At 45.9% G+C, this 17,040-nt stretch overlaps 1 protein-coding gene across 1 annotated transcript in view; it reads left to right on the forward strand.

Moving 5' to 3' along the window:
- The window catches only part of PKN2 (protein kinase N2), a 106,834-nt gene extending 92,888 nt beyond the window's left edge, over nucleotides 1-13,946 (forward strand). Inside the window, exons 20-22 of the mRNA XM_075936412.1 lie at nucleotides 1,302-1,409; nucleotides 11,384-11,464; nucleotides 11,550-13,946. Coding sequence (XP_075792527.1) covers nucleotides 1,302-1,409; nucleotides 11,384-11,464; nucleotides 11,550-11,753 — 393 coding nt within the window. The 3' untranslated portion in view covers nucleotides 11,754-13,946. The remainder of the gene's footprint in view (nucleotides 1-1,301; nucleotides 1,410-11,383; nucleotides 11,465-11,549) is intronic.
- Nucleotides 13,947-17,040: the final 3,094 nt, after the last annotated feature.

Here is a 17,040-nt window from a genome sequence, read left to right on the forward strand (position 1 = left end):
ACCGCTGGTCAGTTTCAGCAGCGGCGGACTTGGGGAAGCTGTGGGGCAGAGCAGCTGGGGTGCTGCCGTGTTAGTCCCGCAGCGCCACCCCTCACCTGAGCGGCACTGCGGGACCAACCAGGCAGCACCCCAGCTGCTCTGCCTCACGGCTTCCTGGAGTCCGCTGCTGCTGAAACTGACCAGTGGCGGACTTGGGGAAGCCGTGGAGCAGAGCAGCTTGGGTGCTGCCCGGTTGGTCCCGCAGTGCTGCTCAGGTTGGCCCCATGGCTGCCGGGTTGGGGTGCTGCCAGGTTGGCCCCATGCTGCGCCGTTTCCTGCCCGACTTCCTCCCTCTCCCCTCCCCATTTACCCCCTCCGTTACCCCCTCCAGACCTGTCACAGCCCCCCTGCCAGAATACTTCCTGATACTCCGGCATATCCGATAATCCGGCATCCTCTGGGTCCCAAAGGTGCCAGATTATCGGAGGTCTGCTGTACTAATAAATGCTTTCACACCCTAGGTAGTTTATTATTTATGCTGCAGGGCATGGGAAAACTATTTATAAAAAAAAAAATAAACCATTTTAAAAATGATTAATGGACAGTATCTTGTGGCCTGCCTTGTCTGCTTATAAAAATTACTATTCTATTTTCCCCTATAGAAAAATACTTTATTACAGAGAGGGAGAGAGAGAGAGAAAATAACTTGATGTATTAAGACCTTTCATTTTGAAGGCAGTTCAGAGGTTTTTTTGCCTTACCTTAAATCGGAGAGTGGCAACCAGGAATGGTGGGTGGGCCATGTGAGTGGCCTTCTTCACCTCAGTGGGCCAGAGTAGCTCTCTGGGGTTCTACCTGCAGCCCTGTGTCCTTCCTGTCTGCTGCCCCTCCCCAACACGCCTCTCGTGCATTGGGGCATCGGAGCCTCACACTTATCTGCTTTTCTCCCTCCCTTCCTCCCTCCCTCCCAGCACTTTTGGAGCATGGCATTCTAGCTCTGGGAGTGGGAGGAGCAGAGACAAAGTACAAATCAGAGGTGATTTGCTGCTCCTCTGAAAGTGCTGGGGGGTGGAAGCAGGAAGTGTGGGGCTTCATGGCCCCAGTGCACGAGAGCACGTGGGGGAGCAACTTGTGAGTCTGCAGGCCACAGGTGGAGCCCCAGGGGACCACATGCAGCGTGTGGGCCACCAGTTGCCCACCACTGCCTTAAATACAGCAGAAAAAGATTGCTTTCATTTATTAAGAAACAATAGTCTGATTTTAAAATTTATCTTCCAAAAATGAAATTGTCTTTTTTTCTTCCCCAAACTACTTTTTCATAGTCACCTTTCCCTGGAGATGATGAAGAAGAGGTTTTTGACAGTATTGTAAATGATGAAGTAAGATATCCACGGTTTCTTTCTACAGAAGCCATCTCTATAATGAGGAGGGTAAGTTTCTAGCAATCAGTGACATTTTCATGTTTTTGTTGTGTAATTATTCTGTTCCCTATGAAGAGGGGAATTTAAGGTCCTGTATTACATTTGATATTGTTTTAATCAAATTGGTTTCAGAACTGCTTCACTAATGGTTTGTTGTTTTTGTTTTTGTTTGGTTTTGTTTAAATCAACATCACCATTTTGGTCTAACATGAAACTTTAATTGTTTGATTATTTACATTATCTAATTAGTAAAAAAAAATTACTTCAAAATCTGATTTTCATTCATTAAAACTTCTTACATTACATTTGTATATTTAAACTTTTTGTTCTCTTGATATTGACCCATTCTTTTTCCATCTGTATCTAGGTAGGAAATTCTTCAGGTTCCTTTTGTAACAAAACACCTTCCCAGTGACTCAAACGGTAGCTGAATACTACCTACCACATGAGTAGTCTATGATGAGACTTTGGGATTTTCACACATCATTTAGTCAGAGGGTTGGAAATCCACATTACATCTAAAGCAGGGGTGGGTAAAATATGGCCCCTCCCAAGCTGTCGGATGTGGTCTGTGGGAGCCTGTGTCAGGTTCATTGTTTTCCCCACCCCACTGCATTGCTCAGAGCAACTCTTTACGTTATGAACCCAGGGGGAGGAGAGAAACCTGGCTGAGGAACCCATGTAAGCACCTCCTGATCAGAGCCTGCCTTTGACACCTCAGTCCTTCCATTCCCCCGATCCTCTGCCCCCTATTCTATGTAACCCATACCCTCTGCAGCCCTGCTCCTGCAACCATACCCCCTCCCAGACCTTGTGCCCCCTCCTACATTCCTCCTCCAGGTGACAAAACCCGCTCAGATTTTCCACCCCAATCTCTTATCCCCAGTCATAATCTTCTCCTTCACCCAAACTCAGTGTGCTTTCTAATAGTATAAGAACTCTGGCTAGAAACACCTTAAGAAAAACCCCACTGCAGTGGCAGTGTCCACATGGAACAGACAGGACATTACTTATCATTCAGAAAATGAACTAAATGAACTCTGCTGTTCTCAAATTAATGTCAGAAAACAGATTCCAGTAGTCTGACTAAAGCAGGGGTGGACAATAATTTTTGATGGGGGGGGTTCATTCCAAGAATTTGGAAAGTAATCAAGGGATGCACTCTTCTATGATACTAATGGAGGAGGTGCGGGGGTCTGGGATGGGGGTTGGGTGCAGAAGGGAGGTTGCAGTAAGGAAGGGAGTTTGGGTGAAGGAGGCAGTTGTGACCTGGGGCACTGGACTGGAGTGCAGGGAGTTGGATTGTGACCTAGGGCAGAGAATTGGGGTGCAGGGATTTGAGTTGAGCTAGGGTAGGAGGGGACTGACTTGGGGCATGGGATGGGTGCCATATCTGGGTGGGGAGAGAGATGAGTGCAGGAGGATTTGGGCATGTGGATTGAGGGGACCAGAGGCAGGCTCTAGCCAGGAGCCTTACCAGCCAGCAACCTGTGCCTGAATCAGCCTCCCTGCCAGCCATTGTTCCCTCTGAGCAGTGCAGCAGCTCAGCTTGACTGGGTGTGGCTGATTAATCACCTGTGCTGCTGTGCAGCTTAGCGGGAACACTGCTGCCTGCCCTGCCCCGCCCCAGCACAGGCTGCAGCCATGTGCTCTGGGGAGTCCCTTGTGCTTTATGACTGCCTGTTATTGAAACAGGCAGCTTCCATTGGCTGGTTTCTGGCCAGAAACCAGCCAATGGGATTGTGCTGGGGGTGGAAGCAGCTCCTAAAGCTTTTTCCCCCCCTCCCCTTGGGGGACACAGTTTTTAAAGAAAAACCGCCCTGCAGCCACGTTTGAGCTACATGTGGGTGGGGTGAGGCAAATGGGGAGCCTGCCTGGGGCTCCCCACAGCATCCACAGGCCATATTTTGCCCGAGCCTGGACTAGATAGAGCCTGCTACAATTTGAAACTTGAGATTGCATTGTTTTGTGTTTCAAACAGCCTAGGTCATTAGATCACCCCCTCCCCCCTCATGAACTGGGTTATTTAATTTATCTTCCTTCTGAAATGCTGAAGTATTTCACTCTTTGGGGGGATGGTACAGAAAATAACTTTGCTTACAAATAGTTAATCTTGAAGCTGAAGGAAAGAAATTCTGTACAGCAAATGAAAAGCAACTGTCACTTATCTGTTGAAATGTCATTACTGAGCTTTGTTCTTTTAAATGTTACACTTGAAACATTTTAAGTGCTGGATATAGGGTTGCCAGATGGTTTAACAAAAAATACCGAAACACTCCCCCCCCCCCCCCAAAAACGGAAAAAATTCTGTTGAGAGGAAAAAAAGGGGGAGACCAAAGTTGTTAAAAAAAGGTGCTGCGCCTTTAAATGTGCTCCTCACGCCCCTGCCCCCACCAGATGTGGCAGGGGAAAATTGTCCTTGCCGGGCTTCCATCCGAGGGAAACAGGAAATACCAGACACCTGGCAACCCTAGGTGGATAAAGCATACTGTCAAGAGTCACTAAACCTAAAACTATTGCCATCTATATTTAAATCTTTTCCAAATATATCTAAATGGGGTCATTTTAAATGTAGTAATCTCGTATTAAGAGTAAAGGAAGACTGCACTATGTGAAATGGCATTACAAAATCTTTCAAGCTAAAGTTGGGTACTTCATTCCTTCTGTCTAAACTAGACGGTGCTTTTTCCAGGAGCCTTTGATACTCTCCTGCAATACTAGAACAATAAAATACATCAAAGCCGTTTCCAATGCTTCATAGACTTTAAAGCCAGGAAGGACCATTGTGATAATTTAGTCTGACCTCCCACAACACACAGGCCATAGAATTTCTCCTAAGACTTCCTGTGTCAAGCTCAGTAACTTCTAGTTGAACTAGCGCATATATTCAGGTATTTCCAAAAGCAAATGGAGAATCTAGCATTTTCCTTTGTAATTTTTCAAATGGCCAATTACTTTTGCTACTTAAAAAAATTGTTCCTTATTTCAAATTTTGAATTTATGTAGCTTTTGTTCCAGAGGATAGACAGTAGAAAGGCACCGAGCCCCCCGGTATTTCAACAATAATCAAATTACGTCTTCACCGTTTCTTGGATAAAAGTTAGAGGTTCTTTCAGGATGGGAAATCTTTGGGTCAGGGGCCACTGACCCACAGAACAATCAGTCAGGGACCAACACAAGTGAGGGAAAAACAAACCCAACTGAGGAGGACACACACACTCGAACTTATTTTTTTAAATGTACAAGAGCTCTAGAGGGCTTGTACATTTAATAAAACCAGAAGCGCCTGCAGTAGGAATGGTGAGAGGGGGACTGAAGCAGTTCCCACTCGTGCCATTTCCCTGCTGGGGGGACTTAACATTATGAAATGAAACCAGCTTACAACCAGTTCCCACCAGCACTGGCTCCTGCTTCCCACCCCCCATGCCTCTTTCTGATAGGCATTTGCTTATCACAGTGGTCACCAACCAGTAGATCGGGAACTGCTAGTAGATCTTGGAGCCTCTGACAGGTGATCCTGACTGGTTTGGCTGGGAAGCTTTCAAGCACTGGCACTTCAGTTGACCCTCCACACACTGTCATGCTGCTCCTGCTCTGTCCTAGAGCTGCACCCCCGGGAGCTTCCTGCTTGCTGTGCAGAGTGTGGGGTGGGGAGAGCACTGATGTCTGGGTGTCCTTCCTCCCCTCACTCTTGTATCCTACACAGAACAAAGGGGATGGAGGGAGCTTGGCAATGCAAATCTGTCATTCTTCTACACTATGGCTATGTCTACACTGGCGAGATCTTGCGCCAGAAATATGCAAATGAGGCTAAGCGTGGAATATTGCTGAGCCTCATTTGCATATCTAATGAGCTGCCATTTTGCGGAAGAGGCTCTTGCACCAGAAGGCGCGTCTACACTGCCCCTTCTTGCGCAAAAAAACCCCTCTTGCGCAATGACTTTACGCTGATTATTTTCAGGAATAACGGCATTGCGCAAGAGGGTTTTTCTTGCACAAGAAGGGGCAGTGTAGACGCTCCTTCTGGCGCAAGAGTCTCTTCCGCACAAATGGCGGCTCATTAGATATGCAAATGAGGCTTGGCGATATTCCACGCTTAGCCTCATTTGCATATTTCTGGTGCAATTTCTTGCCAGTGTAGTCATAGCCACAGTGTGTCTGTCATTCTCTCACAAACACACTGGCTACGTCTACACTGGCCCCTTTTCCAAAAGGGGCATGTTAATTTCACAGGTCGTAATAGGGAAATCTGCGGGGGATTTAAATATCCCCCGCGGCATTTAAATAAAAATGTCCGCCGCTTTTTTCTGGCTTTTAGAAGTAGGAATAAGATCCTCCGGAAAAGGGCTTTTTTCCGGAGGATCGGGGCCAGTGTAGACGTTCTTTTCCGGCTTTTCTAAAAGCCGGAAAAAAGCGGCGGACATTTTTATTTAAATGCCGCGGGGGATATTTAAATCCCCCGCGGATTTCCCTATTACGACCTGTCAAATTAACATGCCCCTTTTGGAAAAGGGGCCAGTGTAGACGTAGCCACTCTGTCCTTTTTCCTCATCTCCTAACCCAGCGTACATTGTGTGTGTGTATGGGGGAGGGGGGGAGTTGTTGTTACTTTTACTGCTTGCAAAGTGGGTAATTTTGGGTTTTGACTAGTCTGTGCATTTCATAATTTTCATCTTACACTTAATTCTTTGAATAGTGAGGTCTAAAATGTCTAACCTAGGGGTTCCCAAACTTTTTGACATGGGGGCCAGTAAATCCATTCACGAGCTTTTGGAGGACCAGTAACATTCATATGCATATTCATTAAGCAAATGATGAATATTCAAATAAGTTGTTTCTGGTCCTCCCAAAGCCCCCAGTGCCAGTGTTAGCAAAGCTTTTGATATGGTCACCCACAATATTCTTGCCAGCAAGTTAAGGGAATATGGATTGGACAAATGAACTGTAAGATGGATAGAAAGCTGGCTAGATCTGGGTTTCCCAAACTTTTTACTTTAGTTGAAACCTGGTTTTTTTCAGTACTGTTTTTTGCAGCCCAAAACTATAAACACACATTTAAAAAAAAGAATGAAAAATGAATAAATGTTCAGTTTTCACCCAGCTGCATCCTCCACCCAGCCTGGGCCAGGGCTTGGGGGACCCGGTGCTGCATGGGCACTCCAGGAGGTGGGAGCAGGAGCAGACTGGGGTTAGGGTAGCTGTCTAGGAGGGAGGGTGCAAGGAGGGGTAGGGTTGCCAGGTGTCCGGTTTTGTACTGGACAATCTGGTATTTGAGGGTTTTGTCTGAGAAACAAATTGAGAAATTACCAGACATATAAAATGTCTGATATTTTCTAATTAGGTAAGTTTTATTATCATTAGGTGTATAAGTCCTTAGCTGCGAACTGCCTGGATAGTAGATGTGCTCATGCTGCCTGCGTGTGTCTACCTGCCAGGCAGTTCTCAACTACTTGAGGGAGGGTATGTTGCTTTGGGGGAGGGGAGGGGGGCAAAATGGAATCCCCAAGCAGACTCACTCCTCTGCCAGGGTCTGTAGGTGCCCAGGTCAGTCCCGCTCTCCCCCTTCTCCTCCCAATCTCCTAGTCAAGCCCTGCTGGCCCAGTTCAGCCCTACTTCAGGTGCCCAGTTCCCCCCGCCTCCCACCAATCTGCCCCGGTCAGCCCTGCTCCCCCAACGACACCTCCCGCCCCCCCCCAAACCAGCCCAGCTGCCCCCGTCCAGCCCTGCTTCCTGCAGCTGGTTCTCCCGTCGTCTTCCTCCTGTTCTCCCCTAGCCAGCCCCCCCTCCAGCCCTGGTTCTGTCACCTGCCCTCCTCCATTTATGCTGGACAGCCCTGCTGCCTCCAACCCAGCTTCCGCTGCCTGCCTGCTGGCACCCCCCCCCCCCCCCCCCGCAATCTCCACAGGACAGCCCCGTTGCCTCCAACCCTGCTTCTGCCAGCCACCCGCCTGGATCTCCACGGGGCAGTGCCACTGCCTCCAACCCTGCTTCTGCCGGCCACCCGCCCAGATCTCCACGGGGCAGTGCCACTGCCTCCAACCCTGCTTCTGCCGGCCACTCTCCCCCCAGATCTCCACGGGGCAGTGCCACTGCCTCCAACCCTGCTTCTGCCGGCCACTCTCCCCCCATCTCCGCGGGACAGCCCCATTGCCACCAACCCTGCTTCTGCCGCCTGCCCGCCTGGATCTCCACAGGACAGCGCCGCTGCCTCCAACCCTGCTTCCGCCGCCCACCCACCTGCTCTGATCTTTGCAAGACAGCTCCGCTGCCCCCAACCCTTCTTCCCGGCAGCCAGTTCTCCCTTCTTCCCGCCACCACTTTCTCCCACCCCGCCCCGCTCTGCTCCCCTCCTGGCCCAGTATTTTTTCCCCATAGTTTGGGAAACGGTGGTCTAACCTGTCATGGCTGGAGTAACTGTCCAGGAGCAGCAATTGCCATAATGAAATGGCTGGCATGTCCCTACAGCCCATGAGAAAGGCAGAGCAGAGGCATCTCTACATGCTGTCCTTGCGTGTAGATACTACTCCTGGAGCTCCCATTGATCAGCAATGGGGAACTGTGGCCACTAGCAGCTATGGGCTCAGTGCCTGCAGATGAGGGGCAGCACATGGCACCATGGAGCCATTGCTATATGTGCCAGCTGCTTTCAGGAGTGCTGCAGGGCCAGTGCAGGAGAAAGTCTGTCTTAACCCCACTGCTCCACTACTCTAAAGCCATCTCAGTTAAGTGGTGCCCAGCCAGAGCCTGCATCCTGAATCCTTGTCCCAGCCCTGAACCTCCTCCTGCACCCAACCTCCTTCCCAGAGCTTACATCCTGAACCCCCTACTGGCCTCCAAACCCATATCTGGGGCTAAGCCCACAGCCCTACCCACACTCTGAACCCTTTAGCCCAAGACCAGACAGCACCCCAGCCTCCTATCCCAGCCTGGTAAATGAGGTCTGGGGAGGAGTGAGCAGAGGGAGGCCTAGGAGAAGGGGTGGAGCAAGGACAGGGCCTCAGAGAAGGTCAGGAAGGAAGCAGGGCGAAGGTATTTGGGTTTGAGGTAGATCTTACATTGCACTGAAATTGAAAAAGTGATCTTGTGGTTAAAAAGGTTGGAGACCCCTGACTTATTGGATAGTTGACTAGTTGCTAAAACAATCATAAAAATCCTTGGGCTAGAAGTGACCTCAGCAGGTCATCGTGTTCAGCCCCCTGCCCAAAGCGGGACCAATCTCAACTAAAACAATCTAGCCAGGGCCTTGTCAAGCTGAGACTTAAAAACCTCTAGGGATGGAGATTCCACCACCTCCCTAGGTAACCCATTCCAGTGCTTCACCACCCTCTAGGGAAATAGTTTTTCCTAATATCCAACCTAAGCCTCCTCCACTGTAATGTGAGACCATTGCTTCTTGTTCTACTGTCTGTCACTACTGAGAACAGTGCCTCTCCATCCTCTCTGGAACCTGCTATCAAATCCCCCTCGCTCTTCTCTTCTGACTAAATAAGACCAAATCCCTCATGTCATGTGCTCCAGCCCCCTAATCGTTTAGTTGCCCTCTGCTGGACCCTCTTCAATGCGTCCACATCCTTTCTATAGGTGGGAGCCCAGAACTGGTCAAAATACTCCAGATGTTGCCTCACGAGAGCCGAATAAAGGGGAATAATCGCTTCTGTAGACCTGCTGGCAGTATTCCTCTTAATGCAACCTAATGTTCCATGAAAGCTCATACCACCATCTACATGTTTTGTTAGTCTTTGAACTGCTACTAGACTATTTAAGTTTTTTCCTGTTAGGCTAACTTGGCTACCCCTCTGCTGCTTCCATATGATCAGAATTTAGTTTCTAGAGCCATGGTCACCAACCAGTAGATCGTGAGCTACCGGTAGATCTCGGAGGCTCTAAAAGTAGTTCTTGAGCCCTCTCGCAACTGCGCAGAACATTTACATTAGATTTCCTCATTTGAGGAGCAGCTACTCACTGAGCAACAACACAGGTGAGTAGCTGCGAGGAATGGTGGGAGCTGGGAGGTCGGGAGGGCTGAAACACCCCAGCCAGCTGACTGTGGCTTTCACAGCTGGAACTAGGCGCAGCCTCCCTGGGCTGAGCACAGGGCAGTGGGCTGGAGGGAAGTGAAGCAGCTGCCCGGCCAGCTGGCCATGGTACTCAGCCAGGGTGCACCACGCTCCACATGGGCTGGTGCAGAGGAGAATCTGGCTGTGGCATTCAGCCCAGAGGAGGCTGAACCGCGCTCCAGCTGATTGGGCGGCTTCCCCTCTGCGCCTGCCCACGTGGAGCTTGGTGGCACCCTGGCTGAGTACCATGGCCAGCTGTCCGGGCAGCCGCTTTTATTGGCTCCAGCCTGGTTGCCCTGCGGTCAGTCCGGAGGGAGCGCGCGTCGGAGGCTTCCCTCCATGGCTGGTGTAGGGAACTCCCTGCCCCCAACCTTGTTCCCTCTCCTCTGCCCCAAACTTGTTCCCCGCCCTCCTGGCCTCCTGTTCCCTCTCCCTTGCCCCCCCGACTCCCCTGCAGAAACCTGCCCCCCCCTGCAGAAACTTGTCCCCCAGCACCCTGCCCCCCCACAGAAACCCTGGCACCCCGTCTCCTACTACAGAAACCTGTCCCCCTGCTCCCCTCTGCAGAAACCTGTCCCCCCAGCACCCTGACCCCTGCTGCAGAAACCTGTCTTGGCACCCTGTCCCCTCTGGCACCCTGTTCCCTGCTCCAGAACCCCAGCACTCCTCCCCCTGCTCCCAAATGACTTTTCTATGGGTCAGTGACCCCTGACTCAAGGCAGGTTCCCTGCCATTCTCATAAATAAAGACAATGCAGAAACTTTTTGTGTTTAACATAGTATTCTATTTAAAAATGAAGCCTGGCTAACAAACCCCCAGTTGGGGCCAAGCCCCCATCTGGCCACAACCACTCCTGCACTCCCCCTTCCCCAGACCCCAGATCTGAGCCTATCAAACACTGGAACCTCATGCCCTCAGCCCCTCACCTACCCCAACCCAAATTCCTGCACCCTCACATCCGCAAGCCTGTGGCTTGCTTAGAATCCCAACACTGCCCAGCCTGGAGCCCCCTCCCCGAGCCAGTGTCCCCTTCTCCACCTCCTCCTGCATCCAGATTTCCTCCCAGAGCTTGCACCTCTCACCCCTTCCCACACCCAAATCCCTCCCCATCCCAGAGCCTACACATCCTGTCTCAACACAGCAAGGGTCCAGCTAGACTGCAGGAATTTTTCAGGATTCTGGAGATATCCCAGAAAAACTCTTGTGCATCCAGGGTTGCGTTTGTTCTTCTGCTTTTTTAGTGGAAGAGCAAACCAGGCTCTTTTGGTCACCCCTATATTCCTCCTTCCACAAGGAATAAGGTGGCTTCCAAAAGAAGGTTTTTTTTTCTGACATTTGGTCCAGTGTAGACAGGCCAAATGTTGGAAAAACCTCTTCCTACAGAAGAATTTAAAAAAAGGGCAGCAGGATAAGGATTGGGGATAGCAAGTGATGGAAAGGAGGAGAATAAAGAGGGCGGGGCGGTAGATCTTGGCTTGTTCTGTCATTTAAAATGTGATCTTGGGTGTAAAAAGGTTGGAGACCACTGCTCTAGAGTCTGCAGAGACTGGAAATTGCCATATGAAGACATTTCAGGGAAACGTGAGTTAAGCATTAAGCAGTTTTCAGTCTTCTTTGAAAGATGGAAATGGGGCCTAGGAGGGTGTATAAATATAGATGCTGTAAGGAACCATTTTCTCCCAGGTTAAATGAGGAAAAAGATGACAAGCTTATAGAAATCTTACAATTAAAGAAATTAAGCACAGTTTTAGAGAATTTGCCTTTTCCTCTTCTCCATGGGCAGCACATTTCTTCTGCTATAAGTGTGTGTAAATGCTGCTTTTCTGGTAAATCTCATTGCTCCTTTGGTCTGTAGCACCAGCTACCTGTATTCTATATTTATTTCCCCCAAATTTTGAATGCTAAGGTCTTTAAATGTTTTGTTAGCTGCTGCGAAGAAATCCAGAGCGGCGACTTGGAGCTGGTGAGAAAGATGCTGAGGATGTGAAAAAGCATCACTTCTTTCGGGTAAGTGCAAGCTACTGTAGTTTATATTTAAAAAAAAAAAATAATCCTCAGACAGGAAACTAATGAACAATTGATTGTTTTACAGCTAATAGACTGGAATGCTTTGCTGGCTAAGAAAGTGAAGCCCCCTTTTGTTCCCACCATTAGAGGAAGAGAAGATGTTAGTAATTTTGATGATGAATTTACCTCAGAAGCACCAATTCTCACTCCACCCCGGGAACCAAGGATACTTTCAGAAGAAGAGCAGGAAACATTCAGAGATTTTGATTACATTGCTGATTGGTGTTAATTTCTAGACACTGTGAAATCATAGCTAACTGGCTCAAGAGAACACATCTCAGAAGAATTCTGGCCCTCCATTTGCTCTGTGCCACCTGTAGCTTCTGATTTTTAATCATATGAAGATTCTTTGAAGTACTGTTTTTAATACTCTTAAGAGTGGCCGCCTTGTCATACTTTTAACTGAGCACTGGAAAGCAGTTCTGTGGAGTTTAAGCTGAGTTGGTGAATACAGGCCACATGAAGCTCTCACATGGGCACACTTGGATCTGTACTGTAACTTTTACTTTTCTACAGCAGATAACATTGTAAAATGCATGCCTTAAGTGATGGGGGGAACAGATTGAGCTAGATTGATAACCCTTTACCTTGATTCAGTCATGTTAAAATAGAAGTTTGGAGGTGCTATTGCCATTCATGCAGAATGATTCTCTGGAGAAGGCAAATGGTCAGTTTTAAATATACTGTAATATCCAAAATGTTTAATTTTAGGCTTATGCACACTTTCAGCTTGTTTTAAAATGGAAATTAAGTACAGATGCCTTGTTTTGTACATTTTTCTATGGTATTTATTAGAAAAAAAAATGTGTTAAATGCCTTGCCTTTGGAAGATATCAGTAAAAGTGCTTCCATAAAAACAGACAGGTCCTGAAAGTTTACCAAAGCCACTTGCCAAACAGTTTTTGCCTTTAAGCATGGCTTAATTAAAAAAAACTGAAGCCTAGAAGGTCAGTTCAGGGTTAATCATGAATAGTTGTGTCCCCAACTCCATCCACTTCTATATTCTGGAAATCCAAGCCTTTTCATATTGAGTGGACAAATTAAGTTAATCATACCATATTTAGTTATCTAGAGTTCATCCTATTTGAAGTATACCATATCTGTAGAAAACAAAGATTGTCATTGTATACATGATGTGAACATGTATATTTGGAACTTGTAAAACATTGTTGCAGGCATGTCATTTAATTGTACCACTTCATTAATTTTGCACAGTGGCCATGTGAACACAGCATAGAACTGGTTTAACTGACAAACGTATTCATTTTGGGCCATTGAATTCCAAAACTTAGATTGGCAATTCCTAAGGGTAAAAGCAATATGTTGTAACAGAATGTATAAATATTTTTGATAAGTGTATATTTTATAAACCTCAACACTAAACTGTACCTCAAAAGTCAAGTAGTTTAGACCGGATACTGTGTGCGCTTTTAAACTCTTTCATAGACCTATTTTTGGCTGTCATGGTTCTGTAGGCAAACAGCCACTCTTGGGAAAACAAGTTTCCAGTTTAACTTACTAATATTTATATTTTATCGTGTGCTTAGTCTTGTAGTTTCTTCCTAGCCCACGAAGAGCTAACCGTTGGCAAAGATTCTTAAGAATCCAAAGTCAAATTAGTGCAAATCCTGGAATTAAACATTCCAAATAAAATAGAGAAATGCTTAAACCATGTTGATCTTTAAAGAATGGAGTGGTGAAAATACTTTGCAAAAGTAACACATGGGTGACTGTTTTGTAAGTAAATTACTGCTGATTAAAACACCAGAAGTCTTGGGGAAGAAAATAGGCTAATAGACCTGAATAATGTGTAAGTTTCCTTTTTTAGACAAAAGGGAGTAAGGGCAACAGGACAATACAGAAATCATGTTTTTGGCTTTATTTAATAAGGTCTTAAAGTGGGAACACTTCAATAACTTGTTTCAAGATTATCTTTGAAGCAGGGGAAAAAAAACAAGCTTAAAATTTGAACACTAAATACTTTTGAGGTACAGTCTTGTTTACCCTTTTGGGTTCCCAAATATATATATATATAAATAAAAATATAAGAGGGTGCTTAGCATTTTTAAAGCACCCTGAGAAATACCTTTTTGTAACTACATCTTGTACAGAATTATTTTTCATGAGTAAATCACTAAAAAAAATTAGGGCAGGGTATGTTCACACAGTTAAGCTGAAAGAAAGCACTAATTTTATCTCTGTAGTTTTTTAAAAATTATTTTAGGCAAATTAATATTTTAAACTCTAGATTGTAAATATATTTTGCTATACTTTATCTGTATGAGACTGCTCAAGCACTTTGTAAGGAAACTTAGGATATTTTAGAATGGTACACTATGCATTAAAATGAAATGTGCCTTTAACAATGTCATTCTAAGTGTTTTGCAGTCAATATCACAAATTAAAGTTAATAGTTTGTAACTTGTGTCCTAAATTTTACTGATTGTGTAGTGTACATATTTCACTTCATCCCCCAAGATCTCCTTTTCCATATGGTGGTTAAATATATTCGGAAGAGGCTTCTTATACCAAAACTTTATGGAGTTTTGTTCTAAGGTTTATCACTAATGGCTGTTTACTTTACATTGGTATGTGGTCATGAGTAAGAGCTCCCTTTATCATAGCTCAATTTTTAAACTTTATATACTATTGTTCCTCCTTTAGATTGGATTAGCTATTGGCCTGGTTAAGCACAGCCAAACTTTTTACTTACATTTTACTTACTATGAAGGGTAGTGGGCATTGCTCAGTCTATACAGCAGAGCTAAAGTTGAAATAAGCAACACCATTGATGTAGCTGAAGTTGCATAGCTTACCCTAAAATAGCTTTTCAGCTTTAGATGCTGTCTATACAGCAGGAAGTCCAAGGAAGAGCACTCTGACTTCCCTTATCTAATACATAAAGGAGAATGTTTGCAAGTTTGTGCACTAATAATTTGGACACTATCATAGCTACCACAACTAGACTTCGCATGGGATAACTTTTCATCTAGGAGAAAGTTTTAAGGTACTTTTGAACCTGATTGGCCTAAGCTCAAGCTGTAAAAATCAAAGTAACCTGCAACGCTGCCCTGCCCACCCTAGGTCCTATGCTCACTGCCTGCAGCCCCCAGTTCTGTCCAGGACTTGCCCCCTCCTGCCTGTGAGGTTACATAAGCCACCCTCTTTCTCCCCCCTCCCCCCAAAGCATGCAGTGCCCTGCCCCCCAAATGCACAATGGCTCAGGCACCTGCCCTGCAGCACTGGGCATGAGCTGGGCCTCTCCTCCACCCAGGGTCACAAACCTCCACCCCCTTTCTGGGGATGATTCAGACCTATATTTTAAATCCCTATAGAAATCAGTGCAACTTCTCTACCATTCAGAAAAGATGGACTACTGTTCTACATTTTGTTCCTCCAGTTTCCCAAGCAACACCAGGTAACTTCAGCTAGTTCCTTGTAACTTAGGTTACAGGAGTTAGTAAGAAGTCCTCCAGCTCAACATTGTTTTGACATGTTGAAATAACTGTTTATTGTGGAATGTCGTCACTTTCTGAAATAACACTGCTGTGTAGACATACCTATCCTTTTTAGAAAAGATGCCTTTAATTCTTCAGGTCCTTGGTAGTGCTGTTGAGGGACTTGGCCCTTTTGTTAACTGGGCTGATACAGCACATGATGCATGCTCTTTCATTCTTTCCTGAACAGGTGCCTCTCTTGCTATTGCTCTACAAGGTGGACCATGAGTAAGCATGCACTACCTGCTGAACCTAAATAGCTCTTCTCCATTTCAAGGAGCCCACAGTACATTATCCTAAAGGTCTCATTTTCCTTATTCTGTGAGAAATGGTAGGGAGGAGCAGTATTTGTTTTATTTAACTGGCACCACCATCCATAAAACATCTGGGAATGTTCTCACCAGTATGTGTCACCTTACAAGTTCCTGTGAAAGTATATATTGCTGAGTACCACAGAGCAATGTTTCCCACAACTAGTATATAAAAAGCTCTAATTGTAATTTCACCCAAAATTACTGGCTAGTAACTTTTGCATTCTGAATTACAGCAGCACCATTCAGGACAGGTGCTCTTTAAAAAAAAGCCTTGATCTAAAACAAGTCAAAACAGCAACAAGATGTGATATTCATGGTTATGAATAAAACTTGTGAGAGCTATCAATGGAAATTAGGACCCAAGTTAAAACTAATATTGTACACAATTCAGAAACGGAACCTACAAATTACTAACAGGGCAAAGTGGAATGAAAATACTCTTCCCAAGGCTTGTTGGGGAGGAGGTATCAAGGGCTTCAAGGCTTTTTTTTTTTTAAAAAGTCCTTTATCTACTGCTTTCCTCTAAGGCTATGTCTAGACTGCAAGCCTCTTTCGAAAGATACTTTCGAAAGAGCATCTAGACTGCACATTGAACTTTCGAAAAAGCGGCTTGCTTTTTCAAAAGAAAGCATCCAGTGAGTCTGGATGCTCTTTCGAAGAAGCCCTATTTACATTGAAGAACGCCTTCTTTCGAAAGAGGAACTTTCGAAAAGGCGTTCTTCCTCATGAAATGAGGTTTACCGCCATTGAAAGAAAAGCCATGTTCTTTTGATTTAATTTCGAAAGAACGCGGCTGCAGTCTAGACGCAGAGGAAGTTTTTTCGGAAAAAGGCTACTTTTCCCGAAAAAACCCCTGAGTCTGGACACAGCCTAAGTGATGCTCTGGCTTCAGCCTTAGTTTGTACACACTGTCTGGGGCCCTTGAATGATCTCTCTCAAAAGTTCCCCTAAACAGCTAAATTCAGCACTTAGAAGAGGGAAGGAACTTTCAAGATTACCATCTAGTTACCACTGTTGCTGTTTTCTGTATGATAATTACTTCTACAAGTTAAGAAATTATTCTTGAGCAGCACCTGTGATCTCTCAGGCTAGAAACTAATTAGAGGAATTTTAGTGGAATAACTAAGCATTATCCCTTAATGTTTCAAAAATTAAAAGCTTTTGTCTGGAATAAATTCCCCTCCTGTGTGCTTTGCTATATATGAAAGGGCAAATGGGATAAGAGGAATGTTAGCACTAAATGGGCATGTACACAGGCTAAGTTGAAATGTAAAAAGCAATATAACCACTTGCTTCAGGTAGACTTAAGCAAAATTCACATTAAGGTTTTGATCAGTCATGCCACTTGTCCTCTGCCTTCTAGAGCTGAGGAAATACATGTCACTCAGTATAGCAAGCCTCCCTTGCTACATTCCCTTAGCTCAGCCCCCTTCAAACTGCTGTAATAGCAGTTAGGCAACCCTTCTGCCCACATACAGGCACATAGGAAGTGGAATGCTGGAGCAATCTGCAAAGTAGGCTCCTACTTTTCTTCCCTCTGGGCTTCCACCAGAATGTGTCACCCTCAAGTCAGTGCTTGTGGGACAAATTTTCCTTTCATTAATTTTATGAAATTCTTGTTTGGGTCTGAAACCAAAGTTTGAGGGTGAAATCCCATCAGTACTTTGAGCTTGAAAATGTTTCTCCCCCCCCCCCCCCCCCCCCG

The sequence above is a fragment of the Pelodiscus sinensis genome, chromosome 9 (assembly GCF_049634645.1).
Source record: "Pelodiscus sinensis isolate JC-2024 chromosome 9, ASM4963464v1, whole genome shotgun sequence".
Taxonomy (NCBI): domain Eukaryota; kingdom Metazoa; phylum Chordata; order Testudines; family Trionychidae; genus Pelodiscus; species Pelodiscus sinensis.